This window comes from Enhydra lutris, unplaced genomic scaffold (genome assembly GCF_002288905.1).
Source record: "Enhydra lutris kenyoni isolate GAN:26980312 unplaced genomic scaffold, ASM228890v2 scaffoldscaffold1, whole genome shotgun sequence".
Lineage (NCBI taxonomy): Eukaryota > Metazoa > Chordata > Mammalia > Carnivora > Mustelidae > Enhydra > Enhydra lutris.
Window position 1 is genome coordinate 45,117,690 of NW_019154085.1, and position 22,046 is coordinate 45,139,735.

At 48.8% G+C, this 22,046-nt stretch overlaps 1 protein-coding gene across 4 annotated transcripts in view; it reads left to right on the forward strand.

Moving 5' to 3' along the window:
* Positions 1-13,410, forward strand: part of LOC111153746 (TRAF3 interacting protein 1) — a 59,587-nt gene extending 46,177 nt beyond the window's left edge. For 3 of the 4 annotated variants that reach the window (XM_022512996.1, XM_022513079.1, XM_022513239.1), the window contains 2 exons: positions 8,229-8,452; positions 10,385-13,410. In XM_022512996.1, coding sequence (XP_022368704.1) covers positions 8,229-8,452; positions 10,385-10,550 — 390 coding nt within the window. In that variant the 3' untranslated portion in view covers positions 10,551-13,410. The remainder of the gene's footprint in view (positions 1-8,228; positions 8,453-10,384) is intronic. The other variant, XM_022513156.1, reaches the window with a different exon arrangement.
* The last annotated feature ends 8,636 nt before the right edge of the window (positions 13,411-22,046 follow it).

The window sequence follows — 22,046 nt, forward strand, 5'->3', positions numbered from 1 at the left end:
CCAGGATGGAGGAGCGCGTGCCCTGGGCAGTCAGCATCCTGGGCAGCAGTGAGTGGCTGCATGTGTTCTCCCTGAGTGTGGGATGGAGGCTGCGGAACGGTCCTGCCAGCTCTGCTGGGGGCTCCAGCCAGTGCAGGACCACGCGAGGCACGTAGGTCTTCATGGGGGACACGGGATCACTGTCATTCCACGATGACCACGTTGATCTCCGAAAGGTTAATAGTTCGAAACAAATGTGTATGCTGCCCAGTGTCAAAACAGACACTCCAAAGTCTGTACTTCTCCTGCACGTCAGCGATAGCCCGTTGAAAATACTGTGCATGAAGTCCCCCTCGGAACTGAAAACAAAAACGTGACTTACAGAGCCACGCGTTTAATAGGAGATTTATAGCAACTATTTTGAGAAGCCACAGAATTTTACCAAGAAATATAAAAGGCCTGGAAAAAGTCGAGAGAGTGTTTCTGGATGGGAAACTCGATATGATATGTGATTTTCCTCAACTTAGTTTATAAATTTAATGGAATTCCAATAAATATTCAGGGGATGTTTTGGACCTTGGCAAATAATATTCTAAAGTTCCTCTGAGAGAATAAATATGTGAGAATAGGCTTTCATAAAAATGTTTGAAGGGACCAGTTTTAAGCCAGTCTGGTCGTATTCTTCACTTTTGTGACTTTAAATAGAGAAGGGGCTGTTGGGGCTGAAAGTTTGAGTCCTAGGTTTCCTTGCTGCCTGCCGGCTCTGTTAGTGGCCATCTGGCCCACTGTCCATGTTATCAAAGATGGATTTTAAACTACTTCGGATTTTCGGGGCAGTCAGAAGGCCGGTCTGAAGAGACATCTTCTCTGGCCTGCACGGAGCTTCGGCTGTGGCCCCAGTGACCCCAGTGGGTGCCAGCTAAGCCGCCTTTCTCGCACTTCCCACCCCTTCCTCTCCAGAGACCCTCCTGTCTGTGCAGGGAGCGAGCATGGGGCCACCTTCCACCCTGTGCTACATGCTTGGAGGTGCCTGGCACATGTTTTCCCTCCTGTGGAGGCTTGCCAGCTAGTTCTTAGCTGTGGACAGTTGTCCCAGCAGCTGCCATTTCTGCAGACTCCTTAGGACGAAGGAGATGTAAACATCGCTCTGCCCACGGTGATTGTTTAGCTGAGCCCCATCCCCGTCTCCAAGGCTCGGAGTTCCTTTGTCTGATGCAGACTGTCAGTGGCAGAGGTGGGACGTGCCCCAGGTCCGGGCAGCCCTCACACCGCGTTCCCTCCGTAGGCACGCGCGCTGACCATGTCCTGCTTGCACCTGTGCGCTGGTCTGGAGGCGCTTAGGTGATCCGTGTCTCTCCTGTGGAAGGTTCTGTGTCGCAGCCGGTCCCCCTCTGCTGCCCGTGAACTGATCCTGCAGCTCCTCTGCCGGCCACTGTCGGATTGCGGTGATGCCGCAGGAGTCGCTCTTCTTGTATTTTATGCACAGAAACTAAATACTGGTGCGTGAAAACTATTTGACGTCACTGGTGCAACCGTTTTGGAAAACCATTTGATACCTTGTTACAGAGTTGGAGATGTAGCCTTTGGCCCACAGTGCCACTGCTCACACGTGTCCCCAGAGTCCTGCACTCGTATATGCTGGGACAGAGGGAAGCTTATTCACGGTTGTGCCTTCCGACCACTGTCGTAGCTGGGTTTTCTTTGTTTGTTTTTTTGTTTCATTTTGTTTTTATTGACACTGACTACTTCACTGCTCAGAAGACTCACTTTCTCTGGGCAGCTGTTGCAGTTGCCCCAGACCCTGAATCACCCAGACGTCCCGAGGCAGGGTGATCACCCAGACATCCCGAGGCGGAGTGGGTAAACAAGTCACAGTGTGTTCTTGTCACGAAATACCAATGGCATACACATGCTTGAGCAGAAGAGGCAGATGCTTGTGCGCTTTGTGGTTCTGTCCATGCCGTACGGGTGAGCCAGGCACGTGGGCGAGCCCAGCAGACCAGCTGCTCGAGCAGACGGTGGGCAGTGTGGCGGTGGCCTTGGGCTTTCGGGACCCTGGCCAAGTTGGCTTTCTTGATCGAGGCAAAGGTTGCCGGGGTCACTTTTACCATCTTGTCCCACACATTTACATTTTACGTGCTTTTCTGTGTGGGCGCAGAAGGGTTGGAGTACTCGAGGGCAGACTGTTTTATTTTACCATGCGCTTAAGGGATCCGGTCTGACCCACATGAGAGACGCGTGTTTGGTTGACATAGTTGGGTGAGCGAATATTTCTGGATGAGCGAGACATTCAGAATGGTTACGCTGTCAGTCTCTGCGTTTCTCTTGTAACTTGGATGCAGGCATTCCTCAGTTTGTAAGGAAAATGAACTTTTGGCAGGTTGTATATAAATCAGTTCCTGAGGTCATGGGAGCATATGTTATTTAAAGCAAATACTCACGCTCTGTGATTTATGATTCCCTCCCTGCCCTGCATTAATCAGGCCTTTGTTTATTGGGTTTGCTGAGTGTGGGGTAGAGTGCTGCTCAGCGGTGTGACCTCTCGGATCCATGGCCCTCTGCTTGTACCCAGAGCCTGCTTCCGGGAGACTCCTGGCAGGGTCAGAGGGCTGGGCTCGTAAGGCGTGATCTTAAAAATAGTACTTTCTTCTCATGAAGCACTGTGACTGAACTTGAAAGAAACAAGTTTTTAGCTCATAGTTTTTATTTAAATGACTTAGAATAAATCAGTGTAAACTTAAAACTCACCATAAACACAAATGCTCACATTCCTGGGGACTTGTGTGTGTGTTAAATGCAAATCCTATTAAGTCCCAGAAGTAAGTAACTGGTCCCCTGAAAAGTCTTGGAAAGTCACTTTGAAGCACAGGTGTAAGCGACCAGCCAGCCTCTGGAATACACTTTGTCAGAGGTTGTCTGGCCAGAGAGCAGCTGAGTCCATAGTCCGCAGCCTGCGCCAGAGAAGGGGTCAGGCAGGTAAGGGGCAGGCAGTCCCAGGAGACATGCTCTGCTGCCTCTCCTATGTGTGTCCCCCATGGGAAGGGGGGCCATGGCAGGGGCGCAGTGGGTCGTGCCCGGCTCAGAGCCGAGGTCCAGGTCTTCCAGAAAGGGGTTTTGAGGTTGAGTTTCACGGGAGTGGGTTATCTGTGTTTGTGAAGTGCAGCTGGGGAAGAGGGCGTGGCAGTGAGCAGGGGGTGTTTTCCGTGGCAGAACTCTCTGAAGCAGGACATAACAGCTTCTAGTTCGTGCTGACGCGGTACGAGCTTGTTCTCTGAATGTGCCCGACCTGGAGCGCTTTGTCGCCGATGAGATAGCTCACGGGAAGGGAGCCATGTCCTGGCACTGAGGGATGAGTGCGCCTGCGTCCCCCTGCGGGGCTTGCGCTCCGGTTCCTGTGTTGGGTGAATTTACAATAACAGTTAATGTTTACTGAGGGTTTACTGTGTGCGAGACACTGAGCTGCTTGTTTTATATTATCCCATTTAATCTCAACCTGCAGGATAAATATTATGATTTCCATTTTATTGGGACGAACCCGAGGTACAGAGAGGTCAGGTCAGGCTCCCAGGGCCGTAAAGTCAGGAGGTGGTGAAGCCAGATCAGCACCAGCTTCGCACCTGCTGAGCACGTGTCCCGGAGCCCACACCCCATTTCCCCAGAGTCCTCCTGCGCTGCAGGCTGTTGTAGGTCCCACTTTGTGGAATGATATAGTTTCATTATTTTTTTCCTTTTCTGTTTCCAGAAATTAAGCATATTTCATATGACTCATTCCTGGGTGGTGAATATGGTAGTAGATTCTCATATTTTACTATACGTATTGAAGTCTATAAACCAAGGGTTTATAATGGTTATGTTGGCCTGAAAATTTGCTGATAGAGCTGTACGGGCTACATATAAATCAGCCTATCGTCAGAGAGGTGTGCTCTTAAAGCAAACAGTCGTTGACTTATCCACTCCACCCTGCCACGTTCATTTAAGTGAAAGTATTTTTTTAAACACCAGAGTTTTGGTGTTTTGCGGCTGTTTGCAGTAATAATACAGGTCTCTCCTGACTGCCATAACCCTAGCCCAAATGCATTTTGTTTTGAATTCTTAATCCTTTAAGAATAAAGTTATAAATTTAAGGCTAGTATTCCCAAGTCTGCTTGGTGCTGTGACACAGAACTATGAGGGGGTTTGACCAGGTGACCTGGGATAGGAGGGAGCTACGCTGCTTAACCCCTCTGTGTCATGGTCTGCCTTATAACTCACCAGTTTTGCTGGACTTTTTCGTGATTTTTTCTCCCATCCTAAGTTCCGTGCCCCGATCTGTTCTGTATCAGACACAACACAAAAGGCCAAACGCATAGGAACTACTTAATAAGCATTGTGAACAGCTTTTAGTAGAACTGCATGTATTTATTTTTCAAAGGTTTATTTATTTATTAGAGAGAGAGCGTGAGGGCCGGGGTGGGGGGGCAGAGGGAGAAAGAGAACCTCAAGCAGGCTCCGCACTGAGCATGGAGCCTGATGCAGGACTCGATCCCATGACTTGGAGCTGAAATCCAGAGTCAGAAGCTCAGTCGACAGAGCCGCCCAGGGCCCTTGAATGGGTTTTAGAATTTTAAAGTGTTCAACTAAATTAATGAGAGATTTACTAATCTGTGTAAAGTCAACACTTTTTTCCTTGAGAAATCGTTTTTTATTGTCTGGAATTCATGTTAGTCATCTAGCATTTTAATTTAAAGGCATTTCTATGGCCACTAACTCTTCTCCAGCCGAACGTATCTTGAGATAACTGTAGGTTCATGTGCAGTTGCAAGATGTGATGGGGATTTCCCACGTACTCTGTTTTCCCCACCGGCAGCATCTTGTAAAGCCACAGTACAGCGTCAGCCCCAGGATACTGACCTTGACACAGTCGGGATACACAACAGCTCCATCACCACGAGTGACTTCCTTCTTGCCCTCTATAACCACACCTCCTCCCTCCCTCCCACCTCACCCCTCTTTAACCCTTGGGAACCAGTAACTGTTCCCTGTTTTTGTAATACCGTCATTTCAGGAAGGTTCTGCAGATGCATCACAGAACACGTCTTTGGAGATTGGCTGCTTTCGTTCAGTGTAGCTGTCTGGAGAGCCGTCCAGGAGGTTGCATGACTCAGCAGCTCATCCCTTTTTATTGCCGAGCAGATTCCGGGGTGTGAGTGGAGCACAGATCATTTAATTGTTCACCTGCTGAAGGGCATCTGGGTTGTTTCCAGTTTGGGGCTGCTCTGAATACAGCTTCATAAACGTTCGTGCACAGGCAGTGTGTGAATGTGACTTCTCATTCCTCTGGGCTAAGTAAGTGTCCAGGAGGAGGGTTGTGAGGTCAGATGCTAATTGCATATTAGTTTTTAAAGAAATGGCCGAACTCTTTTCCATAGGAGCCGTTCCACCTTACACTCGTACCAGCCGGGTATGAGTAATCGTGTTTCTCTGCGTCCTCACCAGCATGTGACGTTGTCACGATTTTTTTTTTTTTAAGATTTTATTTATTTATTTGACAGAGATCACAAGTAGGCAGAGAGAGAGGAGGAAGCAGGCTCCCTGCTGAGCAGAGAGCCCGATGCGGGGCTTGATCCCAGGACCCTGGGATCATGACCTGAGCCAAAGGCAGAGGCTTTAAACCACTGAGCCACCCAGGCGCTCCCTTTTTTGTTTTTTAAGCCATCCTGGCAGTGATATCTCATTGTGGCTTTATTTTGAATTGCCCTGGTAAGTAATGACTTTGACCCTCTTTTCATGTGTTTATTGGCCATCATGTATCCCCTTTGATGCAGGGTCTGTGTCTTTTGTTCATGTCTAATTGGAGTGTTTGCTTTTTGCTGATGAGTTTTCAGAGTTTATATATTTAGATACTAGTCCTCTGTCAGACACTTGGTTTGAAAATATGTACTTTCACTCTCTAATTTGTCTTTCAACCTCTCAGTAGGATCTTCTGCACAACAAATATTTTTAGTTGTGATAGAGTGTACTTTATCAATTTTTCCTTTAATGAATCATGCTTTTTGGGGACAGTGTGAGAACTCTTTGTTTGGCCCTAAATTCCAAAGATTTTCCTCTAGTTTTTTTCCTAAAAGTTTTGTGGTTTTACATTTTATATTTAAGTCAGTGATCCATTTTGAGTTAATTTTTGAGTAAGATAGGAGACTGAGGTCAAGGTTCCTTTTTCCTTGTGGATATCTAGTTGTTCTAGTACCACATATTTAAAGACTCTGTTTCCTTCATTGAATTGCTTTTTATACCTTTTTCAAAAATCAGCTGGGCGGGGGCACCTGGGAGGCTCACCCAGTTAAGTGGCTGACTTTGGCTCAGGTCATGACCTTGGGGTCCTAGACCGAGCCCCACATTGGGCTCCCTGCTCAGGGTAGACTCTCCTTGTCCCTCTCTTTCTCCCTCTGTCCCATGCTCTGTTCATGCTATGTGTCTCTTTCAAATAAATACCAATTTAAAAAAAAACAAACTGTTGGGTATGTTTGGGAGGGTCTTTTTCTAGATTCTTCATTCTGTTCCATTGATCTGTGTGTCTGTCCTGCCGGTACCACACAGTTTTGATTGCTCTAACTATAAAATCCCAAAATTGGATGGACTGATTCCTCCCTCTTTATTCTTTTCTAAAACAAATGTTCTAGCTATTCTAGTTCCTTTGCCTTCCCATATAAATTTTAGGATAATCTTGTCTATATTTCCAAAAAATTTGGTTAGGATTTTGATAGGAATTTTGTTAAACTTGTATATCAACTGGGGGAGAATTGACATCTTTACAATATTTGAATCGTTCAGTTGAGGAACATGGTATGTCTTTCCATTTATTTAGGTCTGCTTTGATTTCTTTCATCCACATTATGTAATTTTCAGTACACAAGTTCTGTACATACTTTGTTAGATTTACACCTAGGCATTTCTCTCTTTTGTTTACATATACAGCTGTGAATGACACTATTTTTAATTTCAGTGTCCATGTGTTGATAGTATGTAGGAATATAACTGATATTTTATGTTTTATCTTGTCTCCTGCCACCTTGCTGAACTGACGGGTTTATGAATTTTACCGTTTGTTGCTCCCCCTGTTTATTGAATAGTTTGTGCGTGCCAGGCATCACGTGAGGGCTTTCCACGTGCTTGCCGAAGCCCGGGAGGCCGGGGAGCTGGCCACTTGGCGGGTGGGTTAGCCAGTCACTCCATTTGTTCATCTGACAAATATCTAAGGAGAACCTCTTGTGGGGGGATGCAGGCAGGGGCTCCTGCCCGCCCGGAGCCTGCAGCCTGAGGCTGGCATTACCAGTAATGCAGATGGTTGTGTCACTTAATAAAACCAGTTCATTAGTTATACTTGAATTAAAAGCGGCCAACTCAAACTGTGAGTGGGTGAGGCAGTGACACCTTAGCCAGCGTGATGGAGTGGGAGCATCCAGGGAGGGCTTCCTAGACGATGTCCATCTCCTAGGAAAGGTTTTCCAAGAAGCCAAACTATTCATTGCTTCTCACCAACTTGCATCAGCTTCTGAAATTCGGAGAGGCCTGTGATAAAAGCTCACATGAAGAGAATTCCTGGCCAGAACTGAGTGAAGTTCTCAGTTGCTGCTGTCTCTTTTGCTGCACCCCTCTGGCCCCCATACCTGGGTTCCCACAAAGGGCACCAGGCCGCCTGGGTCCCCTGACCAGCCCGCTCTGTCCAGCCCTTCTTATTCAGCGGGCCCGCTGCCCAGCTTGGTGCTGTCCACCATGTCCTCCTTTGCAAACCTCCCATCCCTTCACTCCCACACCAGTAGTTTTCCTCCTCTCTGAAGGGTTCCTTTCCCCCTTTCTTGGGGAGATGGGTTGCAGAGTCCTTTGAGATGGAAAGGAGGCCCATGCAAGGACTGAGACGCAGGGGGTCAGGGCCGCTTTCTGCCAGTCTGTCTGGGAAAATCATCAGCGTCCCTCAGTTCTGGTGACAGTAACTACAGTAAGCTTCTGGCCAGTTGGGAAAGAAATCTTACTACATAGAACTGTGCCCCTCTGACAGCCTTCCAGGTGAAGACCCCTGTACCTCTGAGAAGAAAAGGGATGGACCGTCACTGGGCACAGTGTTGGTCCCCGCACCTCACTTGGTACCTCAGGGCTGCTGCTGGCTCGAGCCAGTGCGGTCCCAGCTCCCATGACTCTCTACCCTCAGCAGGTCCCTGTCCTGCCTCAGGAGTGAGGATGCTTCCTTCGCTGTCTGTTTTCCCCACTGACTGTAGGAGAAGTCGCTTGTCTTTGAGGCCGCGTGGAAGAAGGAGAAGGACATAGTTTCCAAGGAGATCGAGAAGCTGCGCGTGTCCATCCAGACCCTGTGCAAGAGCGCGCTCCCCCTGGGGAAGATCATGGACTACATCCAGGAGGATGTGGACGCCATGCAGAATGAGCTACAGCTGTGGCATAGTGAGAACAAGCAGCACGCCGAGGCCCTGCAAAAGGAGCAGAGGTGGGCGGGGGCTGGGGGTGGGGTGGGTGCTGCTGAAGGAGCAGAGGTCGGTGGGGGCCCGGGGGGGACGGTGTTGCAGAAGGAGCAGGGTGGAGGGGCTGAGGAGGGTGCTGCGGAAGGAGCAGAGTTGGGACCCATGGTTGGGGGGCTGCAGAAGGAACAGAGGTTGGTGGGGGGCCAGGGGCAAGGCTGTGCAGAAGAAGCAGAGGTGGGCGGGGGTGGAGGCTCAGGGAGCCCAGGGGGATGCCTCCCAAGGAATCCCCCTACCCCTCCACCCCACCCCCCCACCCCAAGGAAGTATTTTCCTTCTGCATTTGTATGGCACAGGGCACGCCTTTGCAGCCTTGAGGAAAGTTATGGCGTTAACGTTCACACGCAAGTGGTACAGGCAGTAAACAATATGGGGATCTTTGCAGTATGGGAATTATTGTTTTACGTGTCTTACCAAAATCCCCAAAGTTTGGTAACTGTTTGTACTTCGAAAGTATTTTAATTTTTTACTCTGAAAAGAAATAAATGCTGGTGAGCCCATTTTGAAGTTGCTACTGTAAAGGAAATATAATGGCTACTAAAAAGAGATTTATTTTAGGGGAATGTTTGATGTTCTATGTTTATAATCAGGGAATCTGGAATGCATGACACTTTATTACTTGTTGTTGTCCAGAAACGACCTGAGTGGAACCGGTGCTCGTCTGCAAGCCCGGCGATAAAATGCTGTGTGATAAGAAAGCTGCTGTCTTTATTATCAGCCTGCTTACTCCTAAAAAATCCTTAAAAGTTTAAATGTCCAGCATTAGAAGAGTTAGGAAATCTCCGAGAACTTTTTGGTGCCGAGCCCAGTATGGTGATTTGTCGGCCCTTCCTACACTTGATTTTAGGTCTAAGAAGTAGCACGCAGATGCTTCTTCCTGAAAGAACCTGAGTTCGCTTTGTGGTAGGATGGTTGGAAATCATCACTCTTCGTTTGTTTTGTTTGTTTTTTATATAGAGTCTTTTTAAAGATTTTTATTAATTAGAGAGAGAGCATGCACATGAGCAGGGGGAAGGACAGAGGGAAAGTGAGATGCAGACTTCTCTCCGAGCAGGGAGCCTGACTCGGGGCTCCATCCCAGGACCCTGAGACCATGACCTGAGCCGAAGGCAGATGTTCAACTGACTGAGCCATCCAAGTGTCCCCATCACTCATTTTTGTACTTATTTTGTATTTACATGTTTAAAAAACTAAAGGAGAGGCCAGTTTGATCTTTGCTTTCCCAAATGTGTTCTAGATCTTTCCTGGCAGGTAATCCGGCACTGAAAGGCCTCATGCCTGGAACTTGTGAGTCGGAGGGGCCTGGGTAGGGAAGCCCTGGTGGTTGGATGAACCTGCTTGGGGGACGGTGGGGTTCGTGTCAGGCTGCCGGGACCATGGCCCTTGTTGGTAGCCGCGCTGCTCCCCTCCCTGCTGTCCCAGGGCTCTGCTCTATGTGACGTGAGGCTTTAGAAAGAGTAGGCTGCTTAGTAGATTGGCATGTTTGACTTTACTTTTGGCTGGGGGAGGGTAAAATAATGTTTTTCCCAGGTGTGAGGACCTCGTCCCTTTATATTCTTATCTGAGTGTGTTTATATTTTTACCCTTTTTCTTTGGATGCTGCGAATAACTTAACTTTTGTCATCTTTGATTGTTTCAATCAATAAGGTGCTCTAGGGTGCCTGGGTAGCTCAGTTGGTTGAGCATCTGCCTTCAGCTCAGGTCATGATCCTGGAGTCCTAGGATTGAGTCCCGCATCAGGCTTCCGGCTCCATAGGGAGTCTGCTTCTCCCTCTGACCTTCTCCCCTTTTATTCTCTCTCTCTCTCTCTCTCACTGGATAAATAAAATCTTAAAAAAAAATAAATAAACAGCTCTAAGCTGAGCCCGGCACTCACGAGCCCCTGTGTTGTGTCCCACCAGCATCACAGATGGTGCAGTCGAGCCCCTGAAGGCCGAGCTGGCTGAGCTGGAACAGCTGATCAAAGACCAGCAGGACAAGATCTGTGCCGTGAAGGCCAACATCCTGAAGAACGAGGAGAAGATTCAGAAAATGGTCTACAGCATCAACCTGAGCTCGAGAAGGTGAAGCTCACATGTTTCCAAAGCTGGAAGTCCTCCTCAGTCTGAAAATAAAAAGGAAGATAGAACGTCACCACTCTCTCAGTTCAGTTTCCTGAGAAAATGAAGCTTTCCGTGTCCTCCCTCCAAGGTGCAGAGCTCTGAAAACGCAGGCACATCTGTGTGTTGAGGGCCGTGTTCTGTCCCCTTCCTCCAGCGGGGGTGTTGCCTGCCGTGCGGACGTGTTCTCTGCGTCTCCGTGAGGCCCGTTGTGCTCAGGGCCATGCCAGAAGTCGCTAGCAGGTGAGTGGGGGTGGCACACAAGGAAGCCATGTCCTCAGTTTCGGGTTTTACGGCTGGTGACAGGACCCTGAAGGGAGGGGAGTGAAGGGTGGCTGCCTTCTGACGGCACTTACAAACAGAAATGGGGCCTGACCACGAGTCCGCTCTGTTTTGAGTTCATTTCCCCTTGGAAAGGGTTCATTTCAGTCTGTATCTTTATAAGGTACACCTGAGGTTTTTTTTCTTAAAGATCTTTGCAACTGTGTATACCTCTTTGTCATTTTCTCATTCGTCCCTATGGCCTCTTGCTTGTGTTTGCAGCCTTAAAGTTCATATATTTAGGAGATTTCAGTATGTCCTTCATGGACATTCGGCCCCAGGGTTTTCCCCACGTAGGTAGCAGTGAGCTGCTCTGGGCCTGTACTCGCCTGGGCCTGTGGCCTCGGTGTCTTTCCTGGTCCTTCCCGTAGATGTGCATTCTAGAGAGGCCCGTAGCTCGAGGCAAACAGCTGAAGGAATACTTCAGGGGACACACCAATTTGCAACATTTTTTGATGTTACCATTTTTTTGGAAATTATTTTGTAAAACAAGGTTTTTTTAGAATGTGGTTTATATTAAGTTTTTCACTCACATTTGATAATTGTAAATACTAAAAAAAGTCTGAAGTTTGTATATAAAGGATTCCAGAGTTTGGAGGCATACGGTTCATATGGTCTGGGTCCTGATGCTGTTATTTCTAGACACTTACGGTGTGAACCATGCAGTGCCATTTAAATGTTAGAATTGCCTGAGAAAGTTCTGCTTCTTTAAGTCTTAGCACAAATGCACAGATTAGGTTTCCTTACTGTCATTTCCCAAAAGAAATCCTTTTCTGAGGTGGTTATGTGATTTTACCAAGCTGAATCAGTTTAAGGTCAGATTATGAAACTCTGCTGTTTTGACACATTGGTCACTTGGTCATTTCTATGCTGCACCGTAAAATTGATCAGATTGTACTAAATGCATTATTGGAGGCGGGAGGGTGTCCGTTAACAAGTCCCCCCATGTGCTTTTCTCTCTTCTTCTGATTTGAATGACTTAGACATAACCCTAAATGGACAGTTTTGCTTCAAGATGTGTTTGCCTTTTATGAATTTGTACATTGTACACGAATAGGATTTTTGCATTGCAAAAAAAAATTGCATACATTTTATGTGAGTAAAATTTTGTATGAAGTAGTTTATTGAATTGTATCATAAAATTTATTTTTATTTTATACATAAATCATTAAAAACAGTCACATATTTTTTCTATAAGTGTATGGGTTGCACAATTCACTTCACAGCTAGAGAAAATATAAGCATTTGGATTTTTGTATTTTCACATGTATATTTTATTTTTCTTGTGAAGAAAGTTCAGGGAAATTTATCTTTTCATTCCTATCATGACACTTAATCCATGTTCTGTATGAATTAAAGTTTTATAAGACTGATAAGCATTTGTCAGAAATTTCAAGGTCTCTCATGAAGTTTTAGACAGTCTCTGTGATGATTGTGGTATCATATCAGAGACACATTAAGTCCTGATATTATCTGTTACTTTGAGAAAGTATGCAAGGGGGTTATTAAACCTTTAGCTCTGCTTTGGCTTGGACCTTTCCAGGAAGTATGGGATCTCACTGCGGAATTTTAATCTAAAAGTAGAGCTGACATTAATTTATATTCAAAGAAAATGTGTAAACCTTTGGGGAAAAAATTCAGGACTAAAATGTGAACTTTCTGCTTTGATAGTCATGCTTATTTTTCTTTTCAATAAGCAATTTAAACAAATACTGGTGACAGGTTGGTGACGAGAGATGATGTCACTCAGTGACATGGAGTGTGTTTGGGATGTTGGGTGGTCTGGAGTCCCACCCTGTGTCCTGACCGGCGCCCCAGAGCATGCTTGCCCTCCTTGTCTGCGCTGTGCCGAGCTGACTGCGTCTGTCTGCTCTTGGTGCGCAGGGTCAGGGCACACGAGTGGGTCAAGGGCAGCGGGGCTAGACCAACCTGTGTGCGAACACGCAGATGTCCATGGTCACAGGCTTGGCATGACCAGCTGCGGGAGCTTCCACGAGCATCAGCTTCAGTGGAGGCCATGCAAAACAAGACCGTGGGTTGGCATGCCCACTGTGAGGGTGCCCCCAGCTCCAGGATCTTCCGTGCCTACCCAGCGATACCTCCCTAGGAGCCAGTCACAGCCTCGAGGGCAGGCTTCCTGCCATGCAGCAGGGGACTGGCCGGAGGGAGCCGGGCAGTCACGTGATCTGCTGAGGAGGGAGGTGGGAGGCGGGAGCGCCCCCTCAGGACCAGAGGAGACTTGTGTCCTCCCCTCCGGCTCTGAGTTGAACCATCTCACGATGCACTTTATATAAATCTTTTCTATTTTCCCAAAAGGTGTCTTGGTAAGTGTAGTTTTACCAGCCTTGCAGTGGAGCAAAAGTGAGGCCCTGTTTGCTTGTTTTGGGGGTTTTCATGAAGGAAGATTGGGAAGGACTTTTTTTTTAATTTGGCTAGTGAAGGGAAATGTAAATGGTTTTTAAACTGTAACCTTTTTAAGCCGTATTTAGAGCTGAGTTCCAAATTGACAATCAGCTTCTTAAACCAGGCAAGTGGTCTTCCTGGTAAGAAAATGGGGTTCAGACAGTGCAGTCCATGAACCATTAGGAAGTTGGGCCCAGTGAGGTGGGCAGGGGGGGTGGTCGGGCTGCGTAAGCACCTGTGGTCCCAGCGCCTGCTGCTATTCCCCGAGACCCCGGTGCCTCCTGCCAGCCTGTCGGGAGGAGTGGAACAGTGGGGCCGGCACACTGGACCTCCCAGCGCCTGTGATGGCCTTTGCGGTTTTCTCACGTCTCCGTGCAGGTCTCAGGAACAGCTCTGTGATGCTGCTGTCACCACGATAGAGCAGTTAGGTTTCCCCACCAAAACCTCCATCAAGGCCAGTATTCTACTGGACGACACCAGCTGGTGTGTGTAGGACTCCATGCCAGGTCATTGGTGTAGACACTTGTGGTGCTTACAGTCCTCGCCTGGGCTCCGGGGGTGCTGGCAGGCCCCTGGATGGTGGTCACCATCCTGATCTGCTCAGGGCACATGCAGCTCTGGCTTCTCTCGAAGTGAGAATTTAACAGCATCCCCCTGCCACCTGCAGCCACATTCTGGTTTGGACAGCAGATGACGTGCCCCTCTTCCTATTGGAAACCTGCCATGCCTGGTGGCGTGTGGCTGCCAAGAGGCAGCAAGGGCTCTCGGGTGCCCACGGAGCGCTGTGTGGCCCACAGCGGGGTCCACTGCTGAAGTTAGTAAGCTGGATTGGGGGGATGTGCTCTCAAGACCTCGGACACCTGGCGAGGTTTCTGCTTCTCTGTGGGCAGACGTGGGAGTGTGTTTGCCTTCATTGCTGGTGGAAGGACCTTGCCATAAAGGCTCCTGTCTGTGAACCGATGTTGCCCTGAAGCGAATTCCTGGTGGGTCTGTTCTCTCTGACGTCTTTACTAGTGATCTGGACAAAGCTGGGGGAAGTGGCTCTGTAATTCACAACTGGTGTGAACAAGTGGGCAGGCCCCATGCGATGAAGCATCGACTCAGGACATGGGAACATGAAGCTGGGCCAACCCTGACTTGGTGAAAGATGACGGGAAGAACCGTGAGGACAAGGGTGTCCAGGCGGCACCACACTTGGGATGTGATGGGCGGGAGCATCGGTGGAAACCTCTCCACCCCACCATGGCCACCGCTGTTCTCTGAAGAAGCCAGCTGCTTCGATCTTGGGAGGCGCTGGAGGACGTGAGGCCTGGCTGGCCCTGTGCCACCACCTGCTAGTCCAGGGTCCCTTAGAGCCCAACAGGACACCCTGGTGACAAAGTTATGTGTGAGAATGATTTTTTTTTTTTCCTTTAAGAAACTTACTCTTTCTGGGGCACCTGAGTGGCTCAATAAGTTAAGTGTCTGCTTTCAGCTCAGGTCATGATCCCAGAGTCCCAGGATTGAACCCTGTGTGGGGCTCCCTGCTGAGCGGGGAGCCTGCTTTTCCCTCTGCCCTTCTGCCTGCTTGTGCTCACTGTCTCTCAAATAAATAAATAAAATCCTAAGAAAAAAAATGCAAGTTAATGAAACAGCATTAATCAACTTCTGACTAGATATATAAATTGGGAATTTAGTGTCGGATAAACATGGCATTTCAAAGGAGAAGCGTTTCAGATTGTTGTCCAAATATATGGTATTGGAGCATATGGTCATCCATATGGCAAAAATGAAGTTATATTCTTGCCTCATACCACATACAAAAACAAGTTCCCCCAAAATTAAAGAACTTTAAAAATATGAGAATACTAGAATGATTGAAGAACATTTTGTATTTATCATATTTGTAGAAATATTTTTATTTATTGACATGCTAATACATTTATGTTATTATTATAGTTTTATTTTGTGAGAGGTAATATATAGGAACAAAGCACCTAGGAGAGAGCAGAGTAAGTGCTAAATGTGTTTTGGAGTGAAGAAGAACTTTCTAAAATAGACATAGTTTTCAGAAGCCATAGGTGAAAAAAAATCAACCATAGGCTCATAAGAATTAAACGTTTCTAGCCAAGCAAAGGTTAAAAAAGAAAAAAAAAATTATGTCCCACTGGGAGAAGTATTTGCAACATCTCTAGCACAGGTAATAGTCATAGTAGACAGACTTCTAATAATAAGAAAAATACTTAGGCACAGTTGGATGACGGAAGACGGATAGAGTTCTCAGAAGTGCATGAGACCTGTGTTTAACCTTACGGTGGGGAAACAACATGGCCGGGAGTCTGGAATCCAGACAGGCAGGAGTTACCTGGGTGGGAATCCCTGCAGGTCAGGGCGCCCTGCCCTCGGCCTGTGGACTCCACAGGTACTAGCTTGTGACTGGGCAAGTGGCTGAAACCTCTTGCCTCACTTTCCTGTGTTTGGGTCAGTCCGCAGGGCGCCTGCTTTATGGTGTGTGGTCGGAGGGTAGTTGCATTACCGGTTGTAGAGCACAAAGATAGTCGGCCCACGGTACGCTCCACACAGATACTGCCTGCTGTTCTGATCTCTGTTCATACCACGCCTGCACAGTTTTCAGCTGGTGAAAGTTAGAAGATTATATTAATACATGGTGTGGTTGAGGATGTAGTGGTGGGAATTGTCCAGTTCTTTTAAAGGGTATCTTGGAAGTCCTTCTCAAAATTAAAGACGGGAATATTTTCCTGATCCAGTAGAAAGCTGAAACAGACATGACCGTTGTCTTCAAATACAAGGTCTGGAGAGGGGGAGGAGGAAGCTGTCCTCTGTGGCTGTAGGACTGACTCATGGGTGAGAAATTTGGAGTGATAGACCTTGGGTCTGAATAAGGAAGGAGTCTCTCTCATACAGGATGGTTCCAAGATGATGTGGATGGTCCAGGTAGATAGTGAGCTCCCCATCACAGGAGGTGTGCAAGCAGAACTGGTCAACCAGTTCTCAGGGATGTTGCTGAGGATTCCACTGGATGCCCCCATGGCTACTACCTGGCCTAGCTTCCCCGATAAGGAATAAACCACACCATCCCAGGTCTCCCGCCCAGCCCCTTACTGGCCTAGCGGCTGACCCAACATGTTCACAGGCTTGAGCTTCAGGAGCCCCCCAGCCTAGCCTGGCTGTCGTCGCTGCCTCTGTGAGGCCCCTTGCACTGCATACAGTGTGCCCTCCTCCAGCTGGAGGAGGTTCCTGTCCCTGTTTGCCCTTGAACAGACTCTACCTTCGGGGGCCTTCTTCTCGGCCCTGGGAAGCCAGGGGGACATTGCACGCAGTTTTGGGACCAGATATGCCTCTCCTGGAGCAGGTACTGATCCAGACAAATGCGTTTGCTGGTTTTCCTGCCCCCCTCGCAAGTGGCCTGTTGGAGAGCCTTCCGGGATTGTCGTTTAAACTCCGGGGCAGCAGCGGCCTTTGTGGTCACGTGCCCGGCACTGGCTGGGGGCCTGGGTTGGCTGCAGCTGCCCTGTAGGTTTTCAGCGCTTTGAACCTAAGTCAGGGCTAGAAATGCCCCAGATGCCCCTCTGCTGTTTTGGGGGGCTGCAGGAAAAAAGACCCCTCCTGGGGGGGGAACTGTGTACAAAGATCCTTCGCTCCCACTTTGCCACGTGAGCCTCTCCAGGGCTGGGAGACAGCCCTTCTACCCACTTTACAGATGGGAAACCGAAGCTGTAGGAGCAAGTTACCGGCCTCTGCCGGCTCTGAGTCCCTGGCACCTTTGGAGTAAATGGGCCAGGGGTGAGCTGCAGTGAGTGTGGCTGCCCCAGGGCCCCGGGGAGCCTTCGGGAAAGGGCTGCTGTGTGATGCCCTGCTCCAGACCCCATCCCCAGGGTGGCCCTTGGCACTCGGCCCAGCTACGCGAGGGCCCCGGCTGCTACATCTGGGCAAGCCTGCGGTGCCTCCAGTACTGTAGGGACCCAAAAACGTGTTTTCACTTCTTCTATAATCAGAAAATAGAGCGAACTTCTAGGTCAGAGTAGATGTTTTAATAGATGCTATTAATATATCAACACAGTTGTATAATACAATTTTTAGTAATTTCTGTGGAGGAAGGGCCCACAAAGGCCCAAGTTGTAATGTGGGCACCGGGACTCGCACCGGGCCCCCGTGTGGCTGGACCCACCCCAGAGCTGGCCTCACTCCCCTCCCCGCCCAGTACGCACCCCTGGAGCCCAGCAGAGCTGCCTGCTTCTGGCGGGTTTTCCCTTTCCAGGGATTATGGCTCTGAAGGCAAGTGTCTTTGGGGCAGTTTCAATACAAATACGGGGATGCATTTAAAAATAGAACGTTCAAAGAGAAATTCCCAAACCACAGATTTTAAGTGTGCAGCTCGTTCAGATAGTTGTGAAATCAGAGCCTCGGCCATGGACTTGGCTGGGGCAGCCTGAGGCACTGTGCACGCCCCTCCCCTGTGTCCCCAGCTGCCCTGGCCCCATTGCCCCTGCCGCCCCATGGGGCCTGCGCACCAGGCCTGGCTCGTCTCCTGCAAAACCGTTTCTGTGTGTCCCTGTCTTTACAGCTGCCCTGACAGCCATGTGGGGCTAAAAGGCCTGGGTCCCTCTGCGGCAGGATGAGGAAGGTCACAGTTTGTAAGGGGCAAGGTGGTCTCTGGGGTGAGGTGGACCATGCGTGTTGGGGTTCCCCTCACTATCCCCTCAGCCACGGGGTGCCTCCTGCCCCTCCGGGCTGCCCACAGATCCCCAGATGGTGACACCCCAGGTCGCTTGCACAGGGCTGGCTGGAGCTGTTCGTTCCTGCGAGGGTTACCCTTCGGGAATTTTGGGGAGACCTTACAGTAAAAACAAAGGCAGTCGATCCTGAAAATGCGTCACTCAGTGACCTTCCACATTTTCCGCTTGTCAGAGCCCCTGAGGCTCTTTGTAGCCCGATGGCTCATCTCTCTCCTGCGGCTGGTCCAGTCCCGTCCCCTTCAGCCCCGGCGGGAGTCTGGTCCCACGGACGGTGACGGTGCGTGCTGGCTTGGGATGCTCTCCCTCTCTACCGCCCCGTGGACAGCACAGACACACGCAGGGATGCCTTCCCGGATTCAAAACTACCTTTCAGCCCAGCAAGGAGCCTGCTTGTGTCACCACAAGGCACGCCGTCCCCGTCCGCAGGTCTTCCTGGCCTCGCTCTGCTCTTGCTTAGGAAAGAAATGAATGAAAGCACCAGCCTACATTCACAGCACAACCACACTTGGGAATCGCAGCCTCTGGCTATGGGACAGGCGTTCAGCAAAATCAACAAGAGCCTTTTCTGGGGCTGATTGTATGGAACTGATGGTAAAGAGTACCGTGTGTGATTTCTGAATTGTGTGCTACACATCTTTATGTCAGTCATGTTTTTAAAAAACATCCGTATTATATCACCATTAATCTTTATAATGAACCTCTCCTGAACTAGGGGAGAGGACAGTCTCCGGTTTGGGTCTCCTCACCCTTCAGGACAGCCCCCCAAAATCTCCCTTTGTGAGTGGGATTTTCCTCGCCCCCCAGACCAGCTTCTGCCATGACTGGTCCTTCAGGTGGCATTTCCCCTGAGCCCAGCAAAACCACCACTTGAGGTCACAGCTCCTTCAGGCTCCGTTTTCTGGAACGGGGGTGGGGGGGCTTCAGATGTGGCCACCTTCCCCTCAACTGAGCGGGCACCAGGCTGCTGAGGTTCTCCTAGGGGTGTGTCCAGAATCAGAAAGAGCCCGAGGACTGAGGTTAGGGGGGATATGGGACGGGGTGGGGGGCACTGCAGACTGAGTAGAACATGCCTCATCAACTCCAGGGAAGATCCAGGCTGCTCCCACCCGTGGTTCTGCCACCTGGGTAGGCAGGGCAGGGGCAGTGATGCCAGTGTCCTTCCCTGACCACCAATACCTTCGTTGACCGTGTGTGACAGGCATCGGGCCAGTGGCGGCACTGAGTGGATTAAAAGTTGGGTGGGCACCGGTTTCCAGTCCGACCACCTGACAGCGACTGCTGCTTCCATCTCAAAGACCTTTGTGGTTCTAGCTTTCTGCTTGCTTAATACTTGTTCAGTTAGAAAGCCGCGCCAAGGAGATAGACGTGGCTCATCGTCTCACCTTCTGAAGCCAACCACCACCCACATGCCGCTTGCTGCTGTCTCCTCATCTTTAAAACGTGTGTTTTGCAATTTTGTCTATTTTTTTTAATATTTTATTTATCAGAGAGAGAGAGAGAGTGAGCGCACGAGCAGGCAGAGGGGCAGAGGCAGAGATAAGCAGGCTCCCTACTGAACAAGGAGCCTGATGCAGGACTCGATCCCAGGACCCTGGAATCATGACCTGAGCCGAAGGCAGCGGCTTAACCGACTGAGCCACCCAGGCGCCCTGAATCTCATCTATTTTTTATGCATATACAACGCATACACAAAAGCACACATGCACGCTCTTGGGATCATACAGGTTCTATTGCAATGTCACTTTGACGTCTTACTGTGAGTAAACAACTTGTTCCGTTTCCCCCTTTTTCCCAGGTCTTCTCTTCGCCACAGTTTGAATGGCTGCACACTATTTCATTGAATGGAGACCTTATTGTGATTCCATTGCAAATATTTTCTCAGCCCATCGTAATTTATCCTTTGGCCCTTTGACAGATTACCCCACCACCACCCGGGTCCTCCTACTCTTGACTTGACTTCTGGTTTGGCTGCGTCACGATGAGAGAAGTTTCCCTGCCTGGTCCCCACCCTCTGAGCCTCACGTGTACTCCAGTTCATAAAAGCTCCAAGTAGTTTTTTTCAACAATTTTTCACTTTCTAGGGTGTAACAAACAACACCTGACGTGTCATTATCCCCTTTTTTTATTGTGGCTAAATACATATAAAATGCACATTTTCATCATTTTTATGTGTCTAGTGCAGGGGCATTAACTATGTTTGTGCTGTACAATCCTCATCACGGTCTGTCTCCAGAATGTTTTCATGTCCCCATGAAACCCTGACTCCGCAGCCCACCCTCAGCCCCCGGCGCCCGCCCTTCCGCTCTCTGTCTCTGTGAGTGTGACGGCTCTAGGTTCCTCGTGTAACTGCAGACATGCAATTCTTATCCTTCCGTGGCTGGCCTGTTTCGGGGACATGGTGTCTTCAGCTTCATGTCTCCCCGTGGGTCAGGATCTCACTTCCTAAGGCTCACAAATATTTCTTCATGCCGATGGACTGCATTTCATTTAACTCTTCATCCGTCCATGAACACCCAGGCTGCTCTCACCTTTGGCTCTTGAAATACAGCTGCTGTGTATGTGGGTGTGCAAAATCTGCTTGTGTCTCTTCTTTTGGAGACGCGCACGGCATTGGAGTTGCTGAATCATATGGGGAGTCTGTTTGCAGAAACTCTGTTCTGTTTTCCACAGCAGCCGCACCTTTTTGTGGTCCCGCCAGCAGGGCACAGGGCCCAATCTCCCCATGTCCTCGCCCACACTGCTTATTGTTGTGTTCTGTATACTTTGGGAAGGAATCCCGGGCACCGTGTTGTAGGTAATATGCCTGTTCCATCAAGCCCATTGGTTGTCTTATCCGAAGTCAGATTCTTGGAGATGCTTTTCCTGCTTGATTTTTCACTTCCTGAAAGATGTATTTTAAAGTCTTGCACCCACAGTGACAGTTAATGGAGATCTCCTTGGGATGTGTTTTCATCCTTTGCCTTTAAATCTCTCTGAATTTTCATATTTTAATTGTGTCTCTTGTAAGCATTCTGTCGGGCATTCTGTTTTCACCTGCAGAGTGTGTTCCATTTGGATGTACCATACGGTCTTATTACATGGGCTCTATTTTCCCCACTTTTCGTGTTTTCTTAGCCTCACTTTTTTTTTTTTTTGCCTTGTTTTGGAAAAAGAAAGGTTTTTATCCTATTTTTTGTATTCCATTTTCCTAGATATATCTAGTTTGAAAGCATAACTTTCAAATTATGGTTGTTATTTTTTTTTAAAGATTTTATTTATTTATTTGACAGAGATCACAAGTAGGCAGAGAGGCAGGCAGAGAGAGAGGGGAGGAAGCAGGCTCCCTGCGGAGTAGAGAGCCCGACACGGGGCTCGATCTCAGGACCCTGGGACCATGACCTGAGCCGAAGGCAGAGGCTTTAACCCACTGAGCCACCCAGGCGCCCCTATGGTTGTTATTTTTAAAAAAGATTTTATTTATTTGAGAGAGTGAGAGAGCATGTGCATGCATGGGGGGAGGGCAGACGGAGAGGGAGAAGAAGACTCCCCGCTCAGCGGGGAGCCTGATGCAGGACTCGACCCCAGCACCCCAAGATCATGACCCGAGCTGAAGGCAGATGCTCACCTAACTGAGCCACTCAGGTGCCCAACATACAGTTGTTATTTTAATGGTTACCTTAGCTGCTTTGAACTCCTTACAGCTTACAAAGCCTATGATTAACCCGTATCTTTAGCTTTCTTCCAACAATACAAGCACAACCTCAGCTGATAGGCTGTAGTAGCTGGTCTTTTAATCTTACCTTGCTTTTTTCAGCTCACGATTTGCTTTGTTGTTGCTTAGGCAGCCACGTTTTGCCCAAATTTATTCACATATTCACTGATATCTGCTCATCATTCTGTCCTGCATCTCAGACCTTCCATCTGGGGTCCGATTGTTCCTTGTAAAATTGATCCCTTAGAATTGTCTCTAAGGAACACATGAAGCAGTGAGCACAGTTGGGTGAGCATAGGTCCCAAGGGCCCCT